Below are 27,076 nucleotides of genomic sequence, written 5' to 3' on the forward strand. Positions count from 1 at the left end.
CACCTGTCTCTACCTCCTGAGTGCTTGAATTAAAACTGTGTGCCATCACACTACATTTATTTACATGTGTAGAGGCACATGTATGACAGTTGGCACAGGATTCAGAGAACTTCCAGGAGTCTGTTCTCTCCTTCCACCAGGTGGGTCCCAGGGCTCAGACTTTGATGATCAGACTTGACAGCAAGGGCCTTCACCTGCTGACTTATCTCACAAGCCCTTGTTTTCTTTTTTTGGGCCTTGGTTTCGTGGTTTGCAGGCTGGCTTCAAGCTTCTATGTAGCCAAGGTCAGTCTTGAATTCTTGACCCTTCTTCCTCTCCTTCCCAAATGCTGGTATTACAGTCTTTTTAATTTTTTTTTGTTTTTTTGAGATAGCATTTTTCTCTATAGCTTGCTCTGTAGACCAGGCTGTCATTGAGATCCACACAGAGATCCACCTGCCTCTGCCTCCCAGATATAAGCATTACAGTCTTGTGGCGACATCCCATTTCTGTGGTGCTGGGGATCAAGCCTGGGTGTTAGATATGCTCCATGCCTTAGTTCCCTTCTACCTTTCTGTGATAAAATATCCTTCTCACAGCAATGTAAGGAAGGGGTTGTTTTGGCTCACAGTTTAAGTAAATACAGTCTGTGGGGCAGGGAGATGCTCGCAGGTAAAGAGCACTTGCTGCCCTTGCAGAGGACCTGGGTTTGTTTCACAGCATTCATATGATGGCTCAGCAACCATCCTTAACTCCAGTTCTAGGTAATCCAATGCCCTCTCTGACCTCTTTGAGCACCAGACACACACGTGATGCACATACATACATGTTGACAAAACACTCCCAATAAAAATTAAAATAAATCAAGGGGTTGGGGATTTAGCTCAGTGGTAGAGTGCTTGCCTAGCAAGTGCAAGGCCCTGGGTTCAATCCTCAGCTCAAAAGGAAAAAAAAAATTAAATCAAATCTACTTTAAAAGGTAAGAACTGGCCTTGGGCAGTGGTGGTGCACACCTTTAATCCCAGAGCTTAGGAGGCAGAGGCAGGAAGATCACTGGGTTTGAGGCCAGCCTGGTCTATAGAGTGAGTTAGTTCTAGGATAGCCAAGGATACACAGAGAAACTGTCTCAAAAAACAAACAGCTAAGTGGGTACGCTTGCTTGCCTGTAATCAAGAAGGAGGCAGAAGCAAACTTCCAAATGAAACTCACCAGCTAGACTAGCTGAATTAGCCAGCCCTGGGTTCAAGGGGGATACTACAACAACATAGAAGGTGAAGAGTGTTTGAGCAAGATACCCAGTGTTCACCTTAGATCTCTACAGGCATGTACGTACATGCATGTGTGTAGATACACATGCACATAAACATGCACACCATAAACACATACACAAAGCAAAAACAAAAATGGGGCTGGGGTGATGGCTCAGTCAATAAAGTAATTGCCACACAGTCATGAGGACCTGAGTTCAATGCCCAGCATCACCTAAAAAGCTGAGCATGATGGTGCATGCTTGTGAGTTGGAGACATAGAGACAGGTGGTTTCCTGGGGTTTGTCAGCCAGTTTATCCTAGTCAAGGAGTTCCAGCCCAGTGGGAGATCCTGGCCTAAAATCTAAAGCTTAATGGCTTCTAAAGAGCATCTGAGGTTGACCTTTGACCTCTACACATGTGTATCTGTACATGTGTAAATACCCCTTTGTACATGCATACACACATAGGAGAGAGAGAATGTAGTTCAAGGGGTTAGAGAGATGGCTCAGTGGTTAAGAGCATTTGCTTTTGCAGAGAACTTGGGTTCAGTTCCCAGCACCACACAATGGCTTACAGCCATTTGTGTCTATAACTCCAATTCTAAGGGGTCTGGTGAGGACACCAGGCACACACGTGGTACACATACATGAAGATGAAAACAGAAATCTTAAAATTCTGGAACTAGAAAATATCATCCTGAGTGAGGTAACCCAAACCCAGAGGGACAAACATGCTATCTACTCACTCATAAGTGGATTCTAGATATGAAGCAAAGATCGATCAGACTGCAACCCACAGAACCAGGGAGGCTACATAGCATGGGGGACCCTAGGATGACTATGGCTTATAATAAGTTTTGGTTTTACTCAATTACTGAGCAAGCCTCTATGAAACATTTCACCATTAGTATAAGAATTTGTACTGTATCAAGCTGATAATAAAAATAAAAAAATCATTTTTTAACTTAATAAAGTACTGATTTCCTGACTTTTTATGTTTGGTTGTCTTTTACCTCTACGTATTTTGTATTTATTTATTATATTTTATTTAGTGTGCACATGTGTGTATGCACACATATGTGCTGTGGCATGGATGAGGAAGTCAGTTCTCTTCTATGGCAGCTGAGTATTGAACTCTGGTTCTCTTGGCACCAAGTTCTTTACCCCCTGAGCCATCCTGTTGGCTCCTTCCTTAAACCCTTGCTGCTCTCCTTTTCGAAGAAGGGTCTGTGTTTTTTTGTAGGCTGGCCTGGGACTTCTGAAATCAAGAGATCTCCAGCTTCTGAAGGGCTGGGACTGTGGACACATGCTGTGTCACCTGGATAGCCTCTTGGGTTGCCATCCATCCGTCTGTCACTACCCCTTCTTTCCTTTTCTGTTTTGAGATAGTTTCAAAAACTCAAGGGAGTGTTTGTTTGTTTGGTTTTGTTCAAACTCCCTGTCTTCCTCCAGATTTATTGGAATAGTTCAGAATTTCATTTTCTATTTTGTAGACCTTCAGTTGCTTTTTCCAACCTGATGCTTTGTTTTGTTTTGTTTTTTCAAGACAGGGTTTCTCTGTGTAGTTTTGCGCCTTTCCTGGAACTCACTTGGTAGCCCAGGCTGGCCTCGAACTCATAGAGATTGGCCTGGCTCTGCCTCCCGAGTGCTGGGATTAAAGGTGTGTGTCACCACTGCCCAGCCAACCTGACTTTTAAAAACTATTTACCCCTGTAAATAGTTTGAGAGATGTTCAGCAGTTAAGAGCTCTTGCTAAGAACCCGGGTTCAAGTCATAGCACACACAAGCTGCCTCACAATCATCTGTTACCAGGGGATCCAAGGAAGTCCTCTTCTGGTCTCCAAGGGTACCAGACACACAGGATGCACACCTCTATGCAGGTAAAATCCTTATATATATAGAAGTACAATAAATAAATCTTAACAAAAAAAAACCTGATTATAGCAAATGAAACACAGTTACCTAAGTGATATAATATACTTAAATATCTTGATTGCTAGGAAAATGCATCGTGCAAAACCCCAGGGAGGGTTACACTTGATGTGTAGCTGAGGGTGGTCTTGAACTCCCCATCTTCCTACTGTGGTGTGTTCAGTGCTGGGATTACAGGTATGTACTACCATGCCGGGTTTGTCCATGTTCCTCTTCAATTCCATGCTAGTTATTCTACCTGTATAACCTCAGCCTCAGAAACATCATGTGCTAAAGAGAACCCTATCAGCTAGCAACTCTTCCCAGGTTCTGGTTCTTTATTTGATTATTGTTTTATTTATTTATTTATTTATTTATTTATTTATTTATTTATTTATTTATTTATTTGAGACAGGGTTTCTCTGTGAAACAGCACTGGCTGTCCTGGAACTCACTCTGTAGACCAGGCTGGCCTTGAACTCACAGAGATCCTCCTAGCTCTGCCTCTCCAGTGCTGGGCGAAAGGTGTTTGCCACCACCGCCCGGCTTTATCCTTTGTACTTTTTGAGACAGGTTCTCACTATATAAACCTGGCTTTCCTAGAACTTGCTCTGTAGACTGGGCTGGCCAGAGACCCACCTGCCTCTGCCTCCAGAGTGCTGGGATTAAAGGCGTGCATCATCACCCCTGGCTTTCCTGTTTACTTTTTAGACAAAGCCTTACTTTCTTGCCCAAGCTGGTCTGGTACTGGAACTGTGTAACCCAGGCTGGCTTCAAGGTCACGGCAATCCTTCTGCCTCAGTCTCTCAGTGCAGGGATTATAAATTACCATATCCAGCTCTGTATTTCTACTTTTTTGTTATTTTTTGTTATTGGTACTGTTCGTCATTTCTATGACAGCGGTGCGTTGGTGGTGGTGGGGGAATCAAATTTTGCATTATTTCCCACAGCTGGTCACCTACAAAGTCTTGTGGCTGCTCGGTGATGCTTTTCCTGTCTGCCCTTTCCTCTCTGTCCAGAGGCTATTATTGATTACCTTTTGCTTATATTTTGTAATATGACAATTTACCACTCTTGTTTAATTTCTGCTTTGTTTTACTGAAATGTTTTTCTTTTTCTCTGTGTGTTTTGAGGTAAGGTATTATTTTAGTCCAGGCTAGCCTAGAACTTGTTGCAGCTCTTCTGTCTCCTTTTCCACAGTGCTAGGATTATAGGCTTGAGTTACTTCTGCAAATGTGCAGTACTTTTCTTAAGTGTAATTATGATGCTGTCGCCTTCCACTCAGAACCATCAAAATAGAGCTCCCCTGGACAGGACCATAACCCAATGTTAAAGCACGTGCTGGAGGCCCCGGAGGAGTCCCCAGCACTTGAACAACAACAAAAGAATAATTCTCTTCCATTCACAGCCTAAGACACATGCCTTTTGGTTTGTTACTTCTGGCCTATCATAATTTGATTCCAACCTTTTTTTTTTTCCCTCAAGACAAAATTTCTCTGTGTGACAGCTCATGAGAACTCACTCTGTAGACCAGGCTGGCCTCGAATTCAGAGATCTTCTTGCCTCTGCCTCCAGAGTTCTGGGAATAAAGGTGTGCACCACCACTGCCCAGATGATTCCAACTTTTTATTTCACACTTATTTTGAGGCCCTTTTCCTCCACGGCTCAGCAACAGATACTAAGAATAAGATGTTAGAGCCGGCCGTGGTGGTGCATGCCTTTAATCCCAGCACTCAGGAGGCAGAGGCAGACGGATCTCTGTGAGTTCGAGGAGGCCAGCCTTGGCTACCAAGTGAGTTCCAGGAAAGGTTCCAAAGCTACACAGAGAAACCCTGTCTCGAAACCACCCCCCTAAAAAAAAAGAAGAGGATGTTGAAAATCCATTGGGAAGCAGAATATGGTGGCCGTTGCAAGAGAAGCAATTCCCGTTGAGGGTTATTTATTTCTAGCTAATTGATGTCAGTTTGCCCTTACCCCACCTCTGGTGCACCTTGCATTCCAAACTAGGCACGCCACCCCCCCAATCTTCCCCTTGAATCAGACACACACAAGACACTCTCCCTTTCTTTTTCTCTTGAGATGGGGGGGTCTCACAATATAGCCCTGGCTGACCTGAAATTGACTTTATAGAGCAGGCTGGTCCCCAACTCAGAGATCCTCCTGCCTCCTTAATGCTGAGATTAAAGGCATGCGACACCATCCAAGGCAAAACCTGGGACTTTTTGTTTTGTTTTGTTTTCAGAGGCAGGGTTTCTCTGTGTAGCTTTGCCTGTCCTGGAACTGTGTAGACCAGGCTGGCCTCAAGAACTAATAGAGATCTGCCTGCCAATGTGTCTGGAGTGCTGTAATTAAAGGAGCGTGCCACCACTGCCCAGCTAAAACCCGGGTTTTTAAACAAAAATCCTATCTATGATGGACCAAAGTGATAAAATGCGGCTGAAGGGGAGAAGAAGAAAATGCTGACAGTGTGTGAGCAAAAGAAAAGCTGATGAATGAGGACTGGAGCCCTCCCTTGCTCAAATGTCAATTCTTTTCTTTCTTTATAATTTCTTTTATTTTACGTGCATTGGTGTGAAGGTGTTGGATCCTCTGGAACTGGAGTTACAGACAGTTGTGAGCTGCCGCGTGGGTGCTGGGAATTGAACCCAGGTACTCTGGAAGAGCTGCCAATGTTCTTAACCATCTCTCTAGTCCCCCACCTTTCAATTCTTCTTCTTCTTTTTATTTTTATTTTTTTTTTATTTTTTGAGACAGGGTTTCTCTGTGTAGCTTTGGAGCCTGTCCTGGACTAACTCTGTAGACCAGGCTGGCCTCGAACTCACAGAGATCCACCTGCCTCTGCCTCCCGAGTGCTGGGATTACAGGCGTGAGCCACCACTGCCGGGCTTCATTTCTTTACATAGAGGTTAGAAGGACCTGAAAATGGCATATGGATGAGAAAAACTGCAAGAATGCACAGTGTGTGGATTTCAATGAGGAAGGCCTGCGGTTGCAAGAACCCATCAAGCCTCTCTCTCGCTCTGTCTTTCCTCCGCAGGCCAGTCCTCGACCCGCGGCCAAGGACAGTCTCCCGGCTCCTTCCCCTAGCCCAGTCCGGGCCGACCTCGCCTCCAGCCTCTCAGGCTCTCTCTCCCGGGCCGTTCTTCTCCGCAGTTGCAGTTCCCGCCTTGCTGCTGGGGCCGCCCGCTGAGCCGACGGAGGAGGGGCGTCAGTCGGGCTGGTTCCAGCCTTTTCTGGCGCCGAACTCCCGGACCCCCCCCCCCCCCCCCCCCGCTCCAGTTGCCAGGGAGCGGTTGCCATAGAGCTGAGCAGTTGTCCGCGTGCGCAGGCGGAAGTCCCGGATTGAGGCGCCGCCATTTTTACTGCTCGGACGCGGAGCGAGAAGCTGAGAGTCGGAGACGCTATCCGCTTCCATCCGTCGCGCAGACCCTGCCGGAGCCGCTGCCGCTATGGATGATCGGGAGGATCTGGTGTACCAGGCGAAGCTGGCAGAGCAGGCCGAGCGATACGACGGTGAGCTGGGGGGGTGTCGGGGGTCTGGAAGTCTCGGACCCTCCGCCGCCGCCCACAGAGGCCGGGAACCGGAGACAAAATGGCGGCATCGTCTCCGAGCCTGGCTCGGGACGTGGGTCGGGGAAGCAGGAAATGAATGGCCTGCGGGCTCCCGAGGCGGTGGGAGTCTCCGGGCCCAGGAATTTGACCCCTCCGGTGTCCTCAGCTTGCAGACGCTCGGCAGCCAGCAGGCCGGGGCGTAGGGTGGAGGAGTTGGTTGTAAAATGGCGGCTGAAGGGGGAGGGCGAGTCCCCGGGCGGGGGAGGGGGGAGGAGATGGCGGGTGCCGTCTCCCGGCGCGCAATCCCCACGGGAGCTTTGGGGACCGTGGCGGGCTGTGGAGGACCCTTGGGTGGGGTGATGTGAGGCGCAGCCCCGGCCGCGCGGGAGAGGGCGGAATCCAGGGAGCTGTAGCGCGGGCGCCTTTCAGGGAAATATGGCGGGTGGGGGCGGTGGCTTTTCCCCGGAGGCCCCGTGTGGGGCGGCGGCTGCGGAGCCTCACAAAGGAGAAGCCTCGGGAGCGGACGGCTCCTGGGGCCGGTGAGGGTGGAGTGTGTGGAAATCACTGCAGATCATCCTTGGGTGGAGGCAAGCCGAGATGCTGCGACTGGATTTCTTGCCGTGGGCCGGCGCGCCTCGGGAGTGGAGGGGTTTGGGGGCATTTTCTGCCTCGCCTCCTTCCGGGGAGGTGTAGACCCCTCCCTCATGCTCCGTTTGTTCTCACCCAGGACATCCCAAAGTTCCTGCGGTTTTTTGTTGTTTGTTTGTTTTAACCTTCAGAAGCACCGAGTTCTGATGGATAGAATAGACTACAGGAGACCAAGCTTGCCAGGACTCTTTAGTACTGATTGCCCTTTACAGTGCCCGTGCCTCAGTCTACTCGTTTGTAGAAATGACTTTACTGTTCACACTCGGCATTATGACACACGGAAAGACCTGTTGAAAAATGGTTAATTCGAATAATGTTTAATAACACTCCTTTTTGGTTGACAACTCAAGTTTGGAAAATCTTCACTTATTTTGAGCACTCAGTTGAGGCTTTGAATTATGACATCGTGGTTTCTTTTCTTTCTTTTTTCATGTTTTATGACTTCATTGTTGCATGGCTGGAGTTCGAGCCCAGGGTTGCATGCATGCAACGCAAGTGCTCAAATACTTAGATACATTCTAGTTCTGTTTTATCTATTTTAAGCCAATGGTTTTAGGTACACCTTTTACTAGTTACTCTTTGTTCATTGACAGCCGCCTCACCCCCTGAGTGATGGAGCCCAAGCCCTAGGTCAGTGCTTTCTGTCACTAGTTACATCCTTGGCTCGGGCTAATTTGAATTGAGTCTTTCTTAAGTATTTCATTGAAATATCCATTGTATTTAGTCAGTTGTAGGCAATTTATATGCATTTTTTTATGCCTTTTCCCCTAATTTTGTACCTAGATACTTGAGTTAGGCAGTATCCATCAAATTAGCATTTTAAAAGTGACAAATCAGGTATGTGGTTCCTGTGGTTGGTTTGTTTATTTGTTGAGATAGGGTCTCATTAGGTTGCTCTTGAAACCTCAGTTTGTAGACCAGGCTGGCCTGGATCTCACAGAGTGAGATCCTGTATTTCTCCTGAGTGCTTGGATTAAAGGCGTATGCACTAAGGCAGACAGGTCCATGAGATTTTAATGTTTGGGGGTAGGATGGGATGAGACATGTTTGAAATCAAGTGCTATTGCCCCTGAGGCTTTTTCCAGATTACTTAAGCCACCTGTTTTCCCACAGATAGGTCAGACCCTTTTCCTTGAATGCCACTTTGGTCCTGTGGCAGCTTTTGAACTAGTCCTAGAGTCTTGTTGGAAATTACTGTTCCAGCGTTTGGAAAGTAGAGCAGAAAGCCTCTAATCCTCCAGTTTAGGAAAGGTACTGAACTAAATTTTGTCTTGTAGACTGAAGTTGCAGTTTGCACTGTTCTGGGCTCCTGTTGGGAGTGGGAGGAGGTGGGATGGGGAAAGTACAAATAAATGCAGCTCAAGGTCAGCCTTCGTTTTAGTGTGGGCTTTTATTTTTTTGGTTTTCCGAGACAGGGTTTCTCAAAGTCCTGGCTGTCCTGGAACTCACTGTGTAGCCCAGGCTGGCCTCGAAGTCACGGAGATGCACCTGCCTCTGCCTCCCCAGTGCTGGGATTAAAGGTGTGCACTGCTGCCACCACCACTACCTGGCCATACATTTTAGTGTGTTTATAATCAGCAGAGTTTGCTAGCATTGGAGGTCTCTCTCTCACCTCCCCTTAATCTAGTGTCCTTGGGAAGAAACATGAAATTACATTTGAAGACAGGATTTAAGGCTTTGTGTGAATGTGATACCCCCCCCCCCCCACACACACACACACATACACCCTGGTATAAGGGGAGATTTTTGGTTTGTTTCTAAAAGTCACTTTAGAAAGAATTTGGAAGCTTATATGATTGTAGTTTCCAAGTTAATTTCAAATCATAGTTGCGATTTGAGTGCTGATGGTTTTTGACCAAAGCCTGGCCTTGTTGATTATTGCACATAGGAGTGTAGACAAGCCACTTGGTTTTGACTTGCTATTCTGTCCTCTTAGGAAGAAGCACTCCTGTGATTTGGCATGAGGAAGGGATCAGTAGAAAGGGAGAGGCGGGAAGGCAGTCAGGAAACGCCATTGCTCCTCTATTGACTGCATTGATTCAGTGTGTGTGTGTAAAACGGAAGTGGTTCTATAGAGTGACCACTAAGTAAAATATAAGGGGTGGCAAGAATGCATTGGAATCCTGAGTTTGGGGCACTTACATGTAAATGTTGGCTTTTTAGCTGACCTTCCTTGCTACTGTCCTAGGTTTGTCTTGTATTTTGCATGCTATGTAGAATCTGGTGCCTAAAGTATCTTTTACTCTCTCCATAGGGAATTGAAATCAATATGTAGATTATTTAATGGTCTTGGAAGAGGAGGTGAGAAGCTGTGTTTCAAGAACAGAATCATGTGGGGGTTTATATAGGAAATACCAAAGCTTGAGACTAGGACTGTTCACTCCAATAAGTTTAATGTTTTTTCTCACTCTCCCTCTTGGTGTTTTAAGACAGGGTCTTCCTAAAGAGTTCTAACTGTCGTAGAATTCATTATATAGATCAGGCTGGCCTTGAACTCATGGAGATCCTTCTGCCTCTGCCTCATGAATGCTGGGGAAAGCTCCACAACACCCAGCCTAATTTAGTAATCTCTTAACAAGTCAGTAGTCTAAGAGATATTTTTGTATACTTAACTTGTAGCCACATTAATCAAGTTATCATCATAGTCAACCAAATCATAATTTTCACACGTATTTGAAACATTAGTATAGAAAAATTAAGGGGGGAGTCATTGCTGGGATTGAACTGGGGGCCTTGTGCATTCTAGGCAAGTGATCTACCATGGAACTATATCTACCCAGCTCTATGAGACAGTCTCACTAAGTTGCCTAGGGTGTCCTTGAACTTGCTATTGCCCTCCTACCTCAGCCTCCCAAGCAGCAGAGTTTGACCTGTCCAGAAAAGGATTATTTTTCCTATTTTCTGGGATCAGAGTGGTCAACATAGGTAATATTTGGTAGTTCTTGTGTGGTAGTTCTGTTTTTGTCCTTTCCTAATCTTCCTCCTGCTTGGATTGGCCTCACTGGGGCTTAGTATGGTGGCACATCCCTTTAAACTACACTTAGAAGACAAGGGAAGAGGCTCTTTGAGTTCCAGGCTAGCCTGAGCTATGAAATCCTGTCTGAAAAAGACAGATAACCAGGTGGAGTGGCATGTCAGTCCCAGCGCCCAGGAGGCAGGTGCACGCAGCATCGGGCCAGCCAGTTACATCAGACTCTGTCTTTTAAAAAAAAAGAAAGGAAAAAGGATTAGCTATATGAGGTGTGGCTTGTGTGCCCCCCACCCCACCCCCATAGTCACTCGGGTCACTCTAAATACTGAAACACCAGAAATGCATCTGTTCTGAGTCACTGACTTGAGAGTTGTTTAAAACACCAAAGCTGCATTTCTAAGAATGTACTGTGCTAGTTAGGGAAGGATGGAGAACACACACTCATTTATCTATTCATTTATTTAGAGGTAGGGTCTTACTATGTTGGCCTGGAATTCACAGAGGTCCTCATTTTTGTGCCTTCCAAGTGCTGGGATTAAATGTGCTCACAGTCATGTCCACCCTGCCTTCATTTACAAGGAATTCTCATCACAAGGTGGGGGTCCTACACACTGTAATCTCAGTGCTCCTAAGGACAAGACCTAGGGTTGAAGGTCAGCTTCAGCTACATGTAGTGAATTTGTGGTTACATGACACTGTCCAGGTTCCTTCCCTCAAAAAATAAAGGGATGTTCTTTTTGTACATTTCAGGTTTTTATTTATTTATTTATTTTTTTAAATTTTGAGACAGGGTTCTCTGTGTAGTCCTGGCTGTCCTGGAACTCTGTCCTGCAGACCAGGCTGGTCTTGAACTCACAGAGATCTTCCTGCCTCTGCCTCCTGAGCTCCTGAGCGCTGGGATTAAAGGTGTTCGCCACCACTCCACAGCTACACTTCAATTTTTTTTGTACAGTATTGTGCATATTCTTTGTTTTTGAATCACTATGTATTTGAAGTGATTTTTTTTTTTTTTACACATTGCAGTGGATGTTCTCTAAGCATTCTGTTTATTTTAATTTTTATTTGTTGTCAGGTTTTTGTTTGTTTTGTTGGTTTTTTTTTTCCCAGACAAGGTCTCACTATGTATCTCTGTCCTAGAACTCAGTCTGTAGATCAGGCTGGCCTTGAACTCACAGAGATCCAACTGCCTTAGTCTCCTGAGTGCTGAGATTAAAGGCTTTAGAAACTATGCCCAGCTGTGTATGTGTGTTACGTGTGGATCGGCATGTGCTATGGCGTGTGTGGAGGTCAAAGGACAATTAATGGAAAACTGTTTTTTCCACCATGTAGGTCCTGGAGATTGAACTCAGGTGGTCAGGCTGAGAGGGTGGGTATCTTTACCTGAGCTGTCTCACAGGCCCTCTTTTTACCTAAAGAACTGCTTTCCTGTGTGAATGTTTTGCCTTCTTTGTACCATATGGGTGCCTGCTTCCTGCAGAAGTCAGAAGAGGACATTAGATCCGCTGGAACTGGACTTAAAGTGGTTGGGAGCCATTGTGTGGGTGCTGGGAGTCAAACCTGTGTCCTCTGCAAGAACAAATGCTCTTAACCACTGAGCCAGCTCTCCATCCTCTTCTCACCTTTCCTTAAAAAAGTTCTGAAGCAGGGCAATGGAGCTCACGATTAACCCCAGTAGGAGGCTGAGGCAGGAGGATGTAAATCTTAGCCATTAAGCCAGACTTGGTCTTGAAGTAGAAGCAGGGCTTGAGGATGTTGACTCAGTGATTGAATGCCTGCTAAACACAGGCAGCGCGCTGGATTAGTGTGCTGCCTGGGGGAATACAAGCAAAAGCACATGAAAATAAACACCTTTGAGGATTGTTGTGTTAGCTTGGTGAAGAGAACCGGTTATTAACTATTCTGAGGGTCCCGGGGAGCCCAGGGCCATGTGCACCATAGGCAAGTGCTCTACTTCTGAGCTACTTCCCAGGTCTAGGAAGTGTTTAAATATTTTTGTTTGATACACTCACTGAAATTTTGGTTCAGTAAATTCATGTGTTAAAAGTTGTTTTTGAGTACTCTGATGTGATCTGAAGCTTTCTTAAAAAGTGTTGTTAAGAAGGTTTTGCAAGTTAGTTTTCCTGCATTTCAAAACTACTTGTTTGCATACAAACTAGCGACAGGCTGCAAAAAGGATGAATTCTAAAGCTTTATAATATTCAGGCCATTTTCATAATACTCTTTACTGGACAACAACAATATTGACAAATAGAATGTTATTTCCATTTTAGTGATTCAGAAAAATGAGTTGAGAGTAATACATTGCCAGGCTCGTGGTGCAGGCCTGTAGTCAGCATTTGGGAGATGAGGCAAAGAGGATTAAGAATTCTAGTCTGATGTTCATAGGAGACCCTGTCTCAAAAGAACAAAACAAAAAAAGTTCCCTCATATGGCTAAGTCATATAATACATAGAGCTAGACCATGTGGTCTCTGACCTGAGGACCAGTGTGCTTTCCTCCTCTTGAGTGCTGGGATTAAAGGCATGTGACACCATGCCCGGCAAAATAATATATTTTTTTTTAAGATTTATTTCCTGTGTACAGGTATTTTGCCTGCTTGTATGTGTTCTGTGTGCATACCTGGTGCCCTTGAAGGTCAAAAGAGGGTGTCAGATCCCCTGAAACTGAAATTACAGATGGTTATGAGCCACCCTGTGGGTGCTGGGAGCTCAACTCTGGGCCTCTACAAGAACAGCAAGTGCTCTTAATTTCTGAGCCATCTCCAGCCCTGTAGTGTGTGTTCTTTTGAGAATGGGTCTGCTGTGTAACTCAGACTGGCTTTGAATCGGTGATCTACCTCTGGAGTGCAGGCGGCAGCACAGCAGACCGGGTAGTGGTATCCTGATGCTTATGACTTCTCTAGAGCCTGTTGACGTTTATGACTTACCTGAAAATAAAGTATCTTAGCATTTTTCTATAGAAATCTGATCTTTACTTCAAAATTCCATCTTAAGGCATAATGAATAAGGTATTTATGTGGTTTATTCACATTCAGGGTCCATGACATCCCTCTCTCCCTCCTCCTCCTGGTACTGTGGATCAGTGAAGAAGTACCCCTCCCCCCAGATGTAACCGGCTAAAATACCACTATACCCCCCAGCTCAGCCTAGGCTCAAACTTGCCCTCCTTATCTCAGCCTCCCGAGCCACTAGGTTACTGGTAGGCTGTACCAACCAAGATTCCCATCTTTCTTGAAAACTCTGGTTAGCCGGGAAGTGGTGGTGCATGCCTTTAATCCTAGCCCTCAAGGTGGATCTCTTGAGTTTGTGGCCTGCCTGGTTTGCAGAGTGAGTTCCAGGACAGCCAGAGCTAAACAGAAACCCTGTCTTGAAAAACCAAAACCCAAAACCAAACAAGCAAAAAAGCAAAACCCTAACTAAGGCTGGGCATGGTGGCACATGCCTTTAATCCCAGTGCTTTTGAGGCAGAGGCAAGAGGACCTCTGCTAATTGGTCAGCCTGATCTCATAGTGAGTTCCAGGCCAACCAGGGCTTATAGGCCTCTGGCCTTTTTGGTACACTCAACAGTGAGAAGAACCCCCCCCCCCCCCCCCGCCCATACCCCAATACATCATTTAAAAATCTTAAAAACTAAACAAAAAAAATCCACCCCTGGTAATATCAGTGTTTCTGGGCTGTAGTTAATGCCACACATCTATACAGAGTACTTGTAAATATTTTTCCTTTTTTTTTTTTCTATATTAATGTCCTTAAATAACCAATGTGAAACAGTTTTGGAGGGGCAGTGGGTGGGCATATGATTAGTATTCCAACTAGTCCAGATATAATAGAACCTACTAGAATGTAAAGTAGAATCCTCCAGAAGATACCGAGTTGCAGCACTACAATGTGGTTATTCCTTCTGTGGCTAGTTTGCTAGTGTTAAGTACTGTTACATCCAAGTTGGTAGATGGAGGTGCCCACATAACTATGGATTGAGCTCATTCTGTAACTAAATGCTGATGCTCAACCAGGTCTGTAAGAGTACTTCCAGGGGCTAGTCAGCTCACTAGAAGCAAGTTATGACAAAGGGGTCTTCAAAATTTATCATGAAACCCAGATGTATTGAAAAAAAGAAAGGAATACTAATTCATGATTGTGCTGGAACAGTTGGTATGAACTTGCCATTTGACATTACTGGGTTTCTTTTTTCTTTCTTTTTTAATGTAGATTTTGAAGCTAGCATTCAAGTCCTCACGCTTGTGTTGTGGGCACTTGATGGACTGAGCTGTCTTCCCAGTCCCTATTTTTATTTTTGGCGATGACAGGGTCTCTCTATTCTTGGCTGGTCTGCTGCTTGCTTTGTGGGCCTGCCTGGCTTCAAACTTGAGACAGTCACTCTGTCACTTCTGCTGAAGTAGTGGAATATTGCACGTGTGTTCCACCATACCCAGCTAATTTTTAAGACAGGGTCTTACTGTGTAGCCCTGGCTAGCCTGGTACTTGCCATGTAGACCCAGGCTGGCCTTCAGTTCACAGAGATCCACCTACCTCTGCTGGGTGCCACCATGCCTGGCTTAATTTTTATTTTGAGACATGGGTCTTATTTCCAGTCATATGCCACCATACCCAGGCTAGTTTTCTCACTTAAATGAAAATTTCCCAGGACAAGAGAGATGGCTAAGAGCACTGGCTGGTTCAATTCCCAGCACCCATATGGCATGGCAGCTCACAATTTTATCCAGTTTCAGAGGATCCGACACCATCACACAGACATACATGTAGGCAAAACACCACTGCACATAAAAAACAAAAGCAATCATCAAACCAAAAAACAACAACAACAACAACAACAAAAAAACTTGCTAAGCTTTGTTCTTCTACCACAGATATTGTAGATCGGAGTCATGAGAATTTTGGCTTTCTTCAAATTTTGCATTTGGTAGGAAACAAAATAGATCAAAAAATTTTGAACCCTTTCCAAAGTGACACTTGGAAAAGTCAAGGAAATTGTACTTACTGACAGTAGAGCTGGCTGGCCTACCAGCTAATCAACTTGACAATGTCAAGAGGCAAATATGCTGGTTTTATTTTGTCTGATTTGAGCTGTGTGGCGATTTGAATAGGTATGGCCCTCTTAGACTCAGTGACACTGTTAGGAAGTGGCCTTATTGGAAGAAGTGTGTCCTTATTGGAAGAAGTGTGTCATTGTGGGGACGGGCTTTGAGGTCTCGTATGTTCAAGCTATGCCCAGTGTGGGACATAGACTCCTTCTGCTGCCTGCAGATCAAGATGTAAAATCCACAGCTCCTTCTCTAGCACTGTGCCTGCCTGCATGCTGCCTCGTCCCTCCATGATAACTATGATGATAAAGGACTAAACCTCTGAAACTGTAAGTCAGCCCCAATCAATGTTTTCTTTTATGTAAAACATGAGTTATGCTGTCTCTTCACAGCAAGAGAAACCCTAAGTAAGACAAGCTAGTTCTTTCCCCCCCTCTCCCCTCAAGAGCAGAGACTGGAGATCTTAGAGTGGGAGGGCAGCCTTGTCTAAAGAGCAAGTTCTAGTCCTGCTGAGGCTGTGTAGTGTGATCTGCCTCAAGTAAAAGAAACTGCACTGTACAGCAGGTGCCACTCATTTTTCAGATAAATATTCCAGTGAGGGGGCTGGAGACATGGCCCAGCTTGTTGCTCTTGCAGAGGGTTCAGGCCTGGTTCCCAGCATCCATGTAATGGCTGACAGTTGCCATAACTCCAGTTTAGGGAATCTGACATCTTGTTTTGATCCTCACAGTCAGCATGCACTGAATGCACATACATACACCCAGGAACACAAACACATAAAAGTATTTTTAAGACTCATGCACTTAAAATCTAAAAAAAAAAAAAATTAAGCATTTACCTGGGCAGTGGTCATGCACCCCTTTAATCCCAGCATTCAGGAGGCAGAGTCAAGAGGATCTCTTGAGTTTTAGGCCAGCCTGGTCTACAAAGCAAGTTCCAGGACAGCCAACATTACACAGAGAAACCCTGTCTCAAGCCAACACCCCCCCAACATTTTTTTTAAATGAGGACAAATAGGTAGCATTACTGTTATTTAGTGAAGTGTGTTTTACTCTAAAGATGGTATTCCTTCCACTTCACACTTGATATTTGTGCAGTATTATAAACATCAGTCAAAACCTAGGCTGTTTCTCCTTTTTCTCCCTCCTCTGTTTAAGACAGTTTCACATAGCTCACTCAGGCTAACCTTGAACTTGCTTCTTCTTAGCCTAGATGGCCTTGAACTGCTGATCCTCTCATTGAAGCACTATTCTTAATTTTTAATTTTATAATGTGGAAATTGCTTTGGGGGCTTGGGGAGATAGCTCGGTCTGTCAAGTGCTTGGCATGCAATCACAGACACTTGCATTTATGCCCCAGCACCCTGTCAAAAGGTCTGGTCTGTTGCTTGTCTGTCATTCCAGTATGCTTGTCATCCAGTCTCTGGGGATGCATAGACTGGTGAATCCCTGGGGTTTCCTGACCTGTCACCCTAGCCTGATTGCTGAACCCTAGGATTATGAGAGAAAGAAGTTGTTTTTAAAAACCAAGGTGGAGCCTGGCGGTGGATCTCTGAGCTCAGGCTAATATGGAGTAGAGTGAGTTCCAGGACAGCCATAGCTACCCAGAAACTATGTCTTGAACCCCTAGCCCTCCCCTCCCCCCCTTGCCCTATATCCCTCTTAAAAAAAAAAGAAAGAAAAACCAAGGTAGATGGAAGGTTCCTGAGGAATGACGTCTGAGGGTGGCTGAGGTTCTCCACATGTACTTGTAAAATTGCTCATAAGTGAATACACACACAATAAGTACATAAAGTTACTTTGAACAGCCTTTTGGCTTAATTTCATTGAGTCTTGCTGCTTTTATATGAAGATGAATATGTTGGTTGAGTATATTTTCCAGTGGTGAGACAACAGGAGGTAGTGGAAAGTCATTAAATGGGAGCAAGGCAGCCAGCCATTCCTTAGTCTCTAGACTGATGAATTGCCTCGGCCTGCTTGCTTTCCCCCTCCCCCTTTGTTTTCCTCTCCACCTCCCTACTCCACCTCCACCCCTGCTGCTTTCTCTATATGTCCCTATAGGCTGGCCTCAAACTTGACATCCTTTTTTTTGCCTTTGCTTCACTTCTTGAGCGCTGATATTGCAAGCCTGTGTCACTACGCTTGAGGAATTGCTTTTCTGAAAGAAATTTTGTCCAGTGAGTTTATAGACTGAAACATTATTTTTGATGTGTACATTAGAGGACAACCTCAGATGTCATTCATTCCTCAGGTGCCTTCTCACTCTTTGAGATAGTCTTTTTTTTGTTTTGTTTTGTTTTTTGTTTTTTGGAGCTGAGGATTGAACCCTGGGCCTTGCGTTTGCTAGGCAAGCACTCTACCACTGAGCTAAATCCCCAATGCCGTGACAGTCTTTTTTTTTTTATTAATTTATTTATTATGTACACAGAAGAGGGTGCCAGATCTCATTACAGATGGTTGTGAGCCACCATGTGGTTGCTGGGAATTGAGCTCAGGACCTCTGGAAGAGCAGTCTGTGCTCTTAACCTCTGAGCCATCTCTTTAGCCCAAGATAGTCTATTTTTAATAGACTATAACTTCATAAAGTAAGTTATGGCAGGTGGCCAGCAAGCTCCTGGAATCCTCTTCTTGTCTCTCCCATTTCTTAGTTGCTGGGATTGCAAACCATTTGTTGTGCTGGGAATTGTGCATAGGACTTTGCACACACTAGTTACACAAGTAATCTACCACTGAGCAAAAGCTCAGTTTTGAGTGGAATCTCATTATTGCCCAGGTTGGATTCTTGGCCTCAAGTGGTCCTGACTCAGCCTTTCCAATCTGGAATTTGCAAATTTTACTGTACTGGGTATTGAACCTAGGGGACTTCTAAAAATATCGCTAGACAAATGCTTTCCTCAGGCTTTCTTGCCTCTTAGTAGTGTTCTAAAGTTTTTTTTCCCCTGGGGCTGGAGAGTCCACTTGGTGATTAGGAGCTCTTTTGGCTCTTTCAGAGGACTTGATTCCATTCCCAGCACCAACATGGTGGCTCACAACTGTCTGTTACTCTTGTCCCAGGGAATCTGACACCTCTGGCCTCTAAGGGTACTGCTATGTGTGATGTAGACATACATGCAGGCAAAACGCCCATGCACATAAAAGTAATTTAAAAAAAAATAAAGCTTTTTCTTACACTTGTGTGAGTATGTATATGATGCATACACATGTTTGAGCAATAATGATGGTGTGCATGTGGAAATCAGGATAACTTGACAGAAATTCTTTCCTTCCTCCTCTTGGGTTGTGGAAATTGAACTCAGGTCACCAAGCTATCTCACTGGGCCCCTTCTATGTTTTGAATGAAATGAGATCTCACTATGTTACTTAGGCTTGGTTTATTTTATTTTATATTTTTTTTTGGGGGGGGAGTATATGTTTTGGGGGAACTTAAGTTGTCTTCCTTAGCCTTTCCAGTAGCTGGAACTTCAGGGGTGTCCATGTGCTCAACGATGTGCCTGGACTAAGTTTTGCTTTGTGTATATACCTAAATTTATCTATGGGGTTGAGGGCACAGGTCTTACAATGTGGCCCAGGTTGACTTTGAACTAGTATTCCTTATACCTCTGCCTGACTTGTGCTGATTGTAGGCATGCATCAGAGTTAGCTGAACTAAAAGCCTTATAAAAGGCTAATGACTATTCAGGAGGTGGAGGCAGAAGGTCAGGAGTCATGTAATCCTTGGCTGCATAGAGAATTCCAGACTACCTTGACTCTAAAAATAAGCAGATGGACTGGAGAGATGGCTTAGCATTTAAGAGCACTTGCTGCTCTTAGGGAAGACCCATGGTTGATGTCTAGCACATAGAGGCTCACAACCATCTGTAACTTCAGTTCCAGGGGATCCTGTGTGTTCTTTGGAACTCCTCGGGCACCAGGAATGCATGTGGTAAACAGACATACATGCAAGCATAACACTCATATACATAAAATAATCCTAAATATAAACCAAAAAAGCTGTCATTTATGCATGCCTATAATTTCAACATTTTGTAGGTGGAGGCAAGAGGCCAGCTCCTACTACATAGCAGAATTCAAGGCTAGCCTGAGTTAGGTAAGATTCCATCTCAAACAATAAATACATAGCTAGATGGAAAACTTTAGGAACTTAATTGATTCTCATAGCTATATGGCCAGGTGGTGGTGGCACACTTCTTTAATCCCAGCCCTTGGGAGGCAGAGCCAGGTGAATCTTTGTGAGTTCGAGGCAGCCTGGTCTACAGAGCGAGATCCAGGACAGGCATCAAAACTATACAGAAACCCTGTCCCAAAAAAACCCCCAAAAATTATATATGTGTGTTTGCCCATATGTATATATGTGCACCACTTATGTGCCCGGAGATGAGAAGACTGGGTGGGTATCAGGACCCTTTGAACTGGTGTTGGGAAGTAGCTGTGAGCTGCCCTGTGGGTCCTGGGAACTGAACCTGGGTCTTCTGCTAGAACAACTGCTCTTAGAATTATCTCTCCAGCCCTTCTTCTTTTCAGTAGATGTCTTAGGCATATAGTTTTGAGATGTGAACAGATGAACAGAGGTTATGCAGTCTTCCTCCTTTCCTGTTGACTACATTGTTCACATGGTTCCATGTTTCTTCTCACTGTTGCATTTTTCTTTTCTTACCCCCTCCCCTTTTTCCCCCCATGACAGGGTTTCTCTGTAGCCCTGGGTGTCTAGAACTTACTCTGTATACCAGGCTGGCCTTGAACTCACAGAGATCTGTCTGGCTCTGCCTCCCAGAGAGTGCTGGGGTTAAAGGCGTGCACTACTACCGCCTGGCCCTTTAGGCCTTTAAAGGAAGAATTATGGTAGTGGCAAGCACAGCAAATGAGGGTGTGGTTTGGTTGAGCTTTGTCTTGGTTGTGGTTTCCAAGGTGTTCTGGAGCAATCCATATCTCTGGCACTGTCAGGGTGGCCAGTCTGGTTCATATGAGGTTCCAGGGTGCTCTCCACTTTAAGGTCTGAGGTCTTGTGCTGAGGTTTTGTTCTCCCTGGTATCTAAGGTGACTGTAGATTAAAGGCAGTTACTTATCCCTTGCCTTCTTCCAAGTAAAGAAGACAGATACAAAATGATGACCAAATGTCAGGCTTTCATCCTGGTCTTAATTTTTTTTTTTAAAATATGTTCGTGCCTGTGAGTATGTGCAAGCATGTGTATGTGGAGATACCAGAAGACAACTTTGTAGAGTTAGTTCTCTACCTCTGCTAGCCACCTTTACCTTGGCTTCCAAGGATCAAACTCAGGTCTCCTGGTATCTGTTGCAAGAGTCTTTACCAGATGAGCCATCTTGCCAGCCCTGATCCTCATTGTAGTTATTACTTAGTAGGTTCAAGTGAATACTAATGCTTTTTGCTAAAAGCATCTAAAATTGCCCCCCCCCCCCCCCCGAGTGCCAGGATTAACCTCCATCTCTCGGTTTTGACAGCCTTTTAAAATGTGATTTATTTATTTATTATGTATACAGAAGAGTGTGCCAGATCTCATTACAGGTGGTTGTGAGCTGCCATGTGGGTGCTGGGAATTGAACTCAGGACCTCTGGAAGAGCAGTCGGTACTCTTAACCTCTGAGCCATCTCTCCATCCCTTAATTAGCTCTCCTAAAACACACATGAAAGCTGGAGAGATGGCTCAGAGGTTAAGAGCACTGGCCATGTATTTTTATTTTATGTATGTGTGTTTTGCCTGCATGAATGTATATGTACAGTGTAGGTGCTTGGGAACTAAACCCAGGTCCTCTGCAAGAGCAGCAAATGCTTTTAATCTTTGAGCCATAACTCTCTCCAGCCCAATTCTTGTGATTTTTATTTTTATTTTTATTTTTATTTTTGCTGGGTGGTGGTGGTGCATGCCTTTAATCCAGTACTTGGGAGGCAGAGGCAGGCAGATGTCTTTGAGTTCGAGGTGAGCCTAGTCTACAAAGCTATTTCCTGGACAGCCAGAATTGTTAGAGAAACCCTGTGTGGTAGTTTGACTATAATTGGCCTCCATAATCTCAGGGAGTGGCACTGTTAGGAGGTGTGGCTTTGTTCGAGTGGGTGTGGCCTTGTTAGAGGAAGTGTGTTGCTATGGGGGAGGTTTCCTATGATGAGGATACTGCCCAGTTGGTCAGTTAACTTCCTGTTGGCTCCAAGATGTAGAACTCTCAGCTGTTCCTCCAGCACCACATCTGCCTGCATGCTACCACACTCCCCACCATGGTGATAATGGACTGAACCTCTGAAACTGTAAGGGAGCCCCCTCAATTAAATATTTTCCTTAAGAGAGTTGCTGTGGTCATGGTGTCTTTTCACAACAGTAGAAAACTCTTAAGACACCCTGTCTCAAAAACCACCACCTGTGATGATTCTCGTATACTCTGTCTCTCTTACACACACATTCTCTCTCTCTCTCTCTCTCTCTTTCCTGTAACCTCAGCTGGCCTTGTACTCAGGACTTGTGTTGTTCGGTTTTATTGCTGTGAGTTTAAGCAGATTACCTTTGGCTTCAGTTTTCTGTCTTTAAAATTATGAAATAATTGGTGAACATTTTTTTCCATTTGAGAGAAGTTAAGATTTATCATTTTGAGCTGGGTGGTGGTGGCGAATGCCTTTAATCCCAGCAGAGGCAGAGGGAGGCATATCTGAGTTCTAGGACAGCCAGGGATGTGTAGAGAGAGCCAACCTGCTGGATGTGAGAAGATTTTTTTTTGTTCATGTAGCAGGAATCTTAAAGAGTCTTATTAATAAAATCAAACCTGAGGCCAGTTATTGGGGTGAATGCTGGAAGATCAGAGAAGCAGAACAAGCCCCAGCTACCTCACCTTGCCAGTTCCTCAGCTGATCCTGTTTCATCAGACTGGAAGCCTCTGAGCCCTTATCCAAATGAATCTCAGCTGAACTGCTGCTCAAAAGCCTAAAAGCTTAACCAGCCAAATGCTTCTAGTTTCTGGTCATCATGCCTTATGTACCTTTCTGGTTTCTGCCACCACTCCTTGGGATTAAAGGCGTGTGTCATAATGCCTGTCTGTTTCCAATGTGGCCTTGAACTCAACAGAGATCTGGATGGATTTCTGCCTCAAGTAACAGGATTAAAGGTGTGAGTGCCACCATTTTCTGGCCTCTATCTAGTGGCTGTTCTGTCTCTGACCCAAAATAAGTTTATTAGGGTGCTCAATATTTTGGGGAACACAATAACACCACAGGTTCATTTGGTTTTCAAGACAGGGTTTCTTTCTCTGTGTAGCCCTGCCTGTCCTGGAATTTGCTCTGTAGACCAGGTTGGCGTCAGAACTCAGAGAGATCCATCTGCCTCTACTTCCAGAGTACTGGGATTAAAAGTTTGTGCCGGGCTAGAGAGATGGTTCAGAGGTTAAGAGCACTAAGTGTTCTTCCAGAGGTTCTGAGTTCAATTCCCAGCAACCACATGGTGGCTCACAACCACCTGTAATGAGATCTGGCGCCCTCTTCCGTGCACATAATAAATAAACCTTAAAAAAAAAAAAGTGTGTGCCATCACCACCCAGCTTTTTTTGGGTAGGTGGGGTTTGAGACAGAGTTTCTCTGTGTACTCCTGGTTTTCCTGGAACTCACTCCACCACATCCTGGGTGTTGGAAGATTTTTAAGAAGACTGATCATAGTAATACATGGAGAGGAGAGCATTTGAAATAGTGCCTCCATTAAGGTGCTTTAAGTGGATGAGTTAGATGAATGAATGAATGAGAGAGAGAGACTGAAGAACCAAGATTCAGCTCTGGGGGTGTTTGTAGCTCATTGTAGATTACTTGGCTCTAGCTTCTGTCTCCAGCACAGCAACAAAAGGTATGTGTATGGGATTGGATAAATAAATGAAGGTAAATGACACTTGATAATCTTAGCAATAACCTTAAAACCATAAAATTGTCTCAGATAGTTGTTCAGTGTAGTGGATATCTAATTAGACTATTACCACACAGTGAATGAAAAATGACCCAGAACACAACAGGTCTAGTGTGTTTGATTTAACATGCCTATTGATGTCTGGAGATTGTTTCAGAATTTTTATGCATTAGTGATTTTCATCCAGCATTCCTTGTCCTCAAGCCCTCAAAAGTCTCATAGACTAGGGCCTGGATGGGATGGTTCAGTGGTTAAGAGCACTGGCTGCTTTTCCCAGCACTCCCTATTTTTCCCCCAAGACAGGGTTTCTTGGTGTAGTTTTGGTGCCTGTTCTCGATCTTGCTTTGTAGACCAAGCTGGCCTCAACCTCACAGAGATCTGCCTGGGTCTGCCTCCTGAGTGCTGGGATTAAAAGTGTGTGCCACCACTGCCTGGCCTTTGCAGCACTCTTAATGGCAGCTCACAGCCATCTGCAACTCCCAATTTGAAGGGATCTGATGCTGCCTTCTAGCCTTTGGTATACCAAGCATGCATGTAGTTCATAGACATACTTACAGGCAAAACACTTGGATAAAAACTAAAAAACAAACATAGAGTGAAATGGAGTGGGGTATTCCTTTAATCTCAGCACTCAGACAAATGTAAGACTATTTGTGCAAGTTTGGTGCTAGCCTGGGCTACCTAGCAAGACCCTGCTTTATACTCCCTTGCCCCTCAAAAAAATAGTTTAAGAAAATGTGTTCATGGTCTGCAAAATGACTCATTAGGTAAAGGTTCTTTTTTTTTTTTTTGTTTCTCTGTGTAGCTTTGTGCCTTTCCTAGAACTCACTTGGTAGTCCAGGCTGGCCTCGAACTACAGAGATCTGCCTGGCTCTGCCTCCTGAGTGCGAGGATTAAAGGTGTGCGTCACCACCGCCTAGCGGTAAAGGTTCTTGCCATGAAGCCTCACAAAATCTGAGTTGGATCTCTAGAACCCACATTGTGGGAAGAGGAGACCTGTTTACCCCCAAGTAGTGATCCAGTGATCCAGTCATGAGTTTCAATTATCTGGTTCAAAAATTTTGATCACGTCAGCTGCAGATACATGACAGCCTTACCTTGCTACAGAAATGTTTACTTAGAATTGATGAAGTCCTTGCTGTAGAGATTTCATGAAATGCTAGATACGTTGAGCGAGGAATTTTATTATGTTAATGAGTTAGTAGGAATCCTTGAATGGCCAGGTTGGTTCAGAGTTGGGGATCAGGCAGCTTTTGTGCATAGCTTTGAAGAAGACTAAGATTAGGGTGATATTAAAAGAGCAAGGATAACTGACATGGAGGGTTTTATAAAGCACTCAACAGACAGGGGAGGTTAGACCCGGACTCATTCTTGCTGGTGAAGGGCCTGAATTTGTTGGGATCTTTATATTTTTATAACTCATAATTGGTCACTTAACAATTTATGGAAAAATTAGGTGGCCCATCCAAGTATCTGAACACAGTTCATCCTCCAAAGAGAGCAGTCAAAATAGCAACTAGAAAGAACATGGGGCAGAAGTCTTAACATCATTAGCAGTCCAAAACCACAGTGAGAAGCTGGAGATGCACCTTAATGGTTGAGTGCTTATCTAATGTGTAAAAGACCTGGCTGGCTAGGCTCAGTCATTTCAGTAACCTTAAAGGGGTGGATTTTGAAATATGAAACTCAAATTGCTAATTTGGAAAACTCACTCTTAATTTTTGTTTTGTTTTTGTGAGACAGGTTCTATGTATCCTCTTTGGAGGGGTTACAGTTACAGCACGAACTATGCATTTGGCTTAGTGTAGATTCATTGTGATAACTGTTGGCTAATGTATTACTCTCAGGTATTACTGTATGCCTAGGCTGCTTATTAAAGTGTAGATTCTTGGCTCTTATCACCAAGGATCCTGAATCAGTAAATCTACAGGTCTATTTGGTAATAGTGTCATGAAGACATTTGTAAACCACCCTTCCCCCTTTCTTTATAGTACTCAGTATTATATATATGTTTTCAGTTTTCCCTTATTACTCGTAAAGTGTCAGTATTTATTATTTCTTGCTATACTTGGAATAACTCAGATTATCTGGCCCCCTTTCTTTGCTTGCCATCTAGTGGTAACAGTAATTACCAAAAGTTATACCAGCAGAAGAATTCATAGTGTGTCCCCTTCCCACCTTTTTTTTTTTGGGAAACAGACTGTCTTCAAACTCAGAAATCCTTTGTCTCAGCTTCCTGGTTCTAGTTTGTTATATTTTAGACAAGGTCTCCCTGACACCTTAACTTGTTGATGGCTTGGCCTTCTGAGATTGACTCCAGTGCTTGATTTGACTCATTTATTTTGGTGATTATATAAAGTTATTTTCGTTAAACGGTCTTATTTATTTATTTATTTATTTATTTATTTATTTATTTATTTTTGAGACAGGGTTTCCCTGTGTAGCTTTGCACCTTTCCTGGAACTCATTTGGTAGCCCAGGCTGGCCTCGAACTCACAGAGATCTGCCTGGCTCTGCCTCAGAGTACTGGGATTAAACCACCGGGCCACTACCGCCCGGTTTAAACTACTTTTTAAAGGCTTGTTTTATTTTAATGACTGATCCATCTGAGGGAAGCTTTATTTCTTGATCTCTTCCTCCTTGGACATAGTCAAAAATATCGACCGCTTCACGAATTTGGATGTCATCCTTGCGCAGGGGCCATGCTAATCTTCTCTGTATCCTTCAATTTTAGTATATGTGCTGCCGAAGCGAGCACGTTAAACTACTTTTTATTGGGAAGGATATGTATTCCAGATTAAATAGGGCTTTTGTTTTCTAGCTAAGTTTGCCCCTTTAATTAATTTGTTTTCAGATAGGACCCTCCTATGTAGCTTTGGCTGGTCCTATACCCTTTTGGTTTTTCAAGACAGGGTTTCTCTGTGTATCAGCCCTAGATGTCCTGGAACAGTTCTGTAGACCAGGCTGGCCTTGAACTCACAGAGATCCGGAGGTGATGGTTCTGGGATTAAAGGTGTGCACCATCACCTCCGTCTGGTCCTATACTTTCGTAGCTCAAAGTGGATTTTGAACTTAAGGCAGTCTTCCTGCATCAGCCTCTATGCTATGTTTGTAGGCATGCATTCCCCAATCTGGATTTCCAGCTCCCCTAATTATCTCGTTTTTTATTAGCTTTGCAGGGGAAAAAAGGATAACCGTGAAAGAGGGGATGGGTCAACAAAACTTGTTAAATCTATAGTCTCCTTTTACCATTTTCTGCATAGAAATGGTGGAATCAATGAAGAAAGTAGCAGGGATGGACGTGGAGCTGACAGTTGAAGAACGAAACCTTTTATCTGTTGCATATAAAAATGTGATTGGAGCCAGAAGAGCATCCTGGAGAATAATCAGCAGCATTGAACAGAAGGAAGAAAACAAGGGAGGAGAGGACAAACTAAAGATGATTCGGGAGTACCGGCAAATGGTGAGATGTTACCATTTGATTTGACTTGATACTGCCTTTCTTTATTTTGAATGTCGGTGAGCATTTTGCCTTGCCTATGTCTCTACCATGTATGTGCTTGGTGCCCTTGAAGGCCTGAAGAGGGTGTCAGCTCCTCTGGTACTGGAGTTAGAGGTGGTTGTGAGCTGCAGTGTGGGTAATTCAAGTGCTGGCAATTGAACCTGGGTTCTCTTCAAGAGCAGCCAGTGCTCTTAACAGAGTCTTTCATTGTAGCCCTGGCTGGCCTGGAACCCAAGATGTTGACTAGTCTGGCTTCAGCCTCTAGTGCTAGAATTAAAGGCATCTGCTTGATACAGTGTTTTTTAAAAGATGATAGTTTCTCAAATATAGGTGACACT

General features: G+C 44.4%; 1 protein-coding gene and 1 non-coding gene across 2 annotated transcripts in view; one reads left to right on the forward strand and one right to left on the reverse strand.

The window, feature by feature from the left end:
• Positions 1-6,454: 6,454 nt before the first annotated feature.
• The window catches only part of Ywhae (tyrosine 3-monooxygenase/tryptophan 5-monooxygenase activation protein epsilon), a 36,479-nt gene continuing 15,857 nt past the window's right edge, over positions 6,455-27,076 (forward strand). Inside the window, exons 1-2 of the mRNA XM_036195831.1 lie at positions 6,455-6,652; positions 26,500-26,699. Of these exons, the coding sequence (XP_036051724.1) occupies positions 6,589-6,652; positions 26,500-26,699 (264 nt within the window). The 5' untranslated portion in view covers positions 6,455-6,588. The remainder of the gene's footprint in view (positions 6,653-26,499; positions 26,700-27,076) is intronic.
• On the reverse strand, positions 25,889-25,994 carry LOC118590438. The gene has a single exon (XR_004945741.1). It is a non-coding gene; the product is annotated as a U6 spliceosomal RNA (small nuclear RNA).

Source organism: Onychomys torridus, chromosome 8, assembly GCF_903995425.1.
Source record: "Onychomys torridus chromosome 8, mOncTor1.1, whole genome shotgun sequence".
NCBI classification, from domain to species: domain Eukaryota; kingdom Metazoa; phylum Chordata; class Mammalia; order Rodentia; family Cricetidae; genus Onychomys; species Onychomys torridus.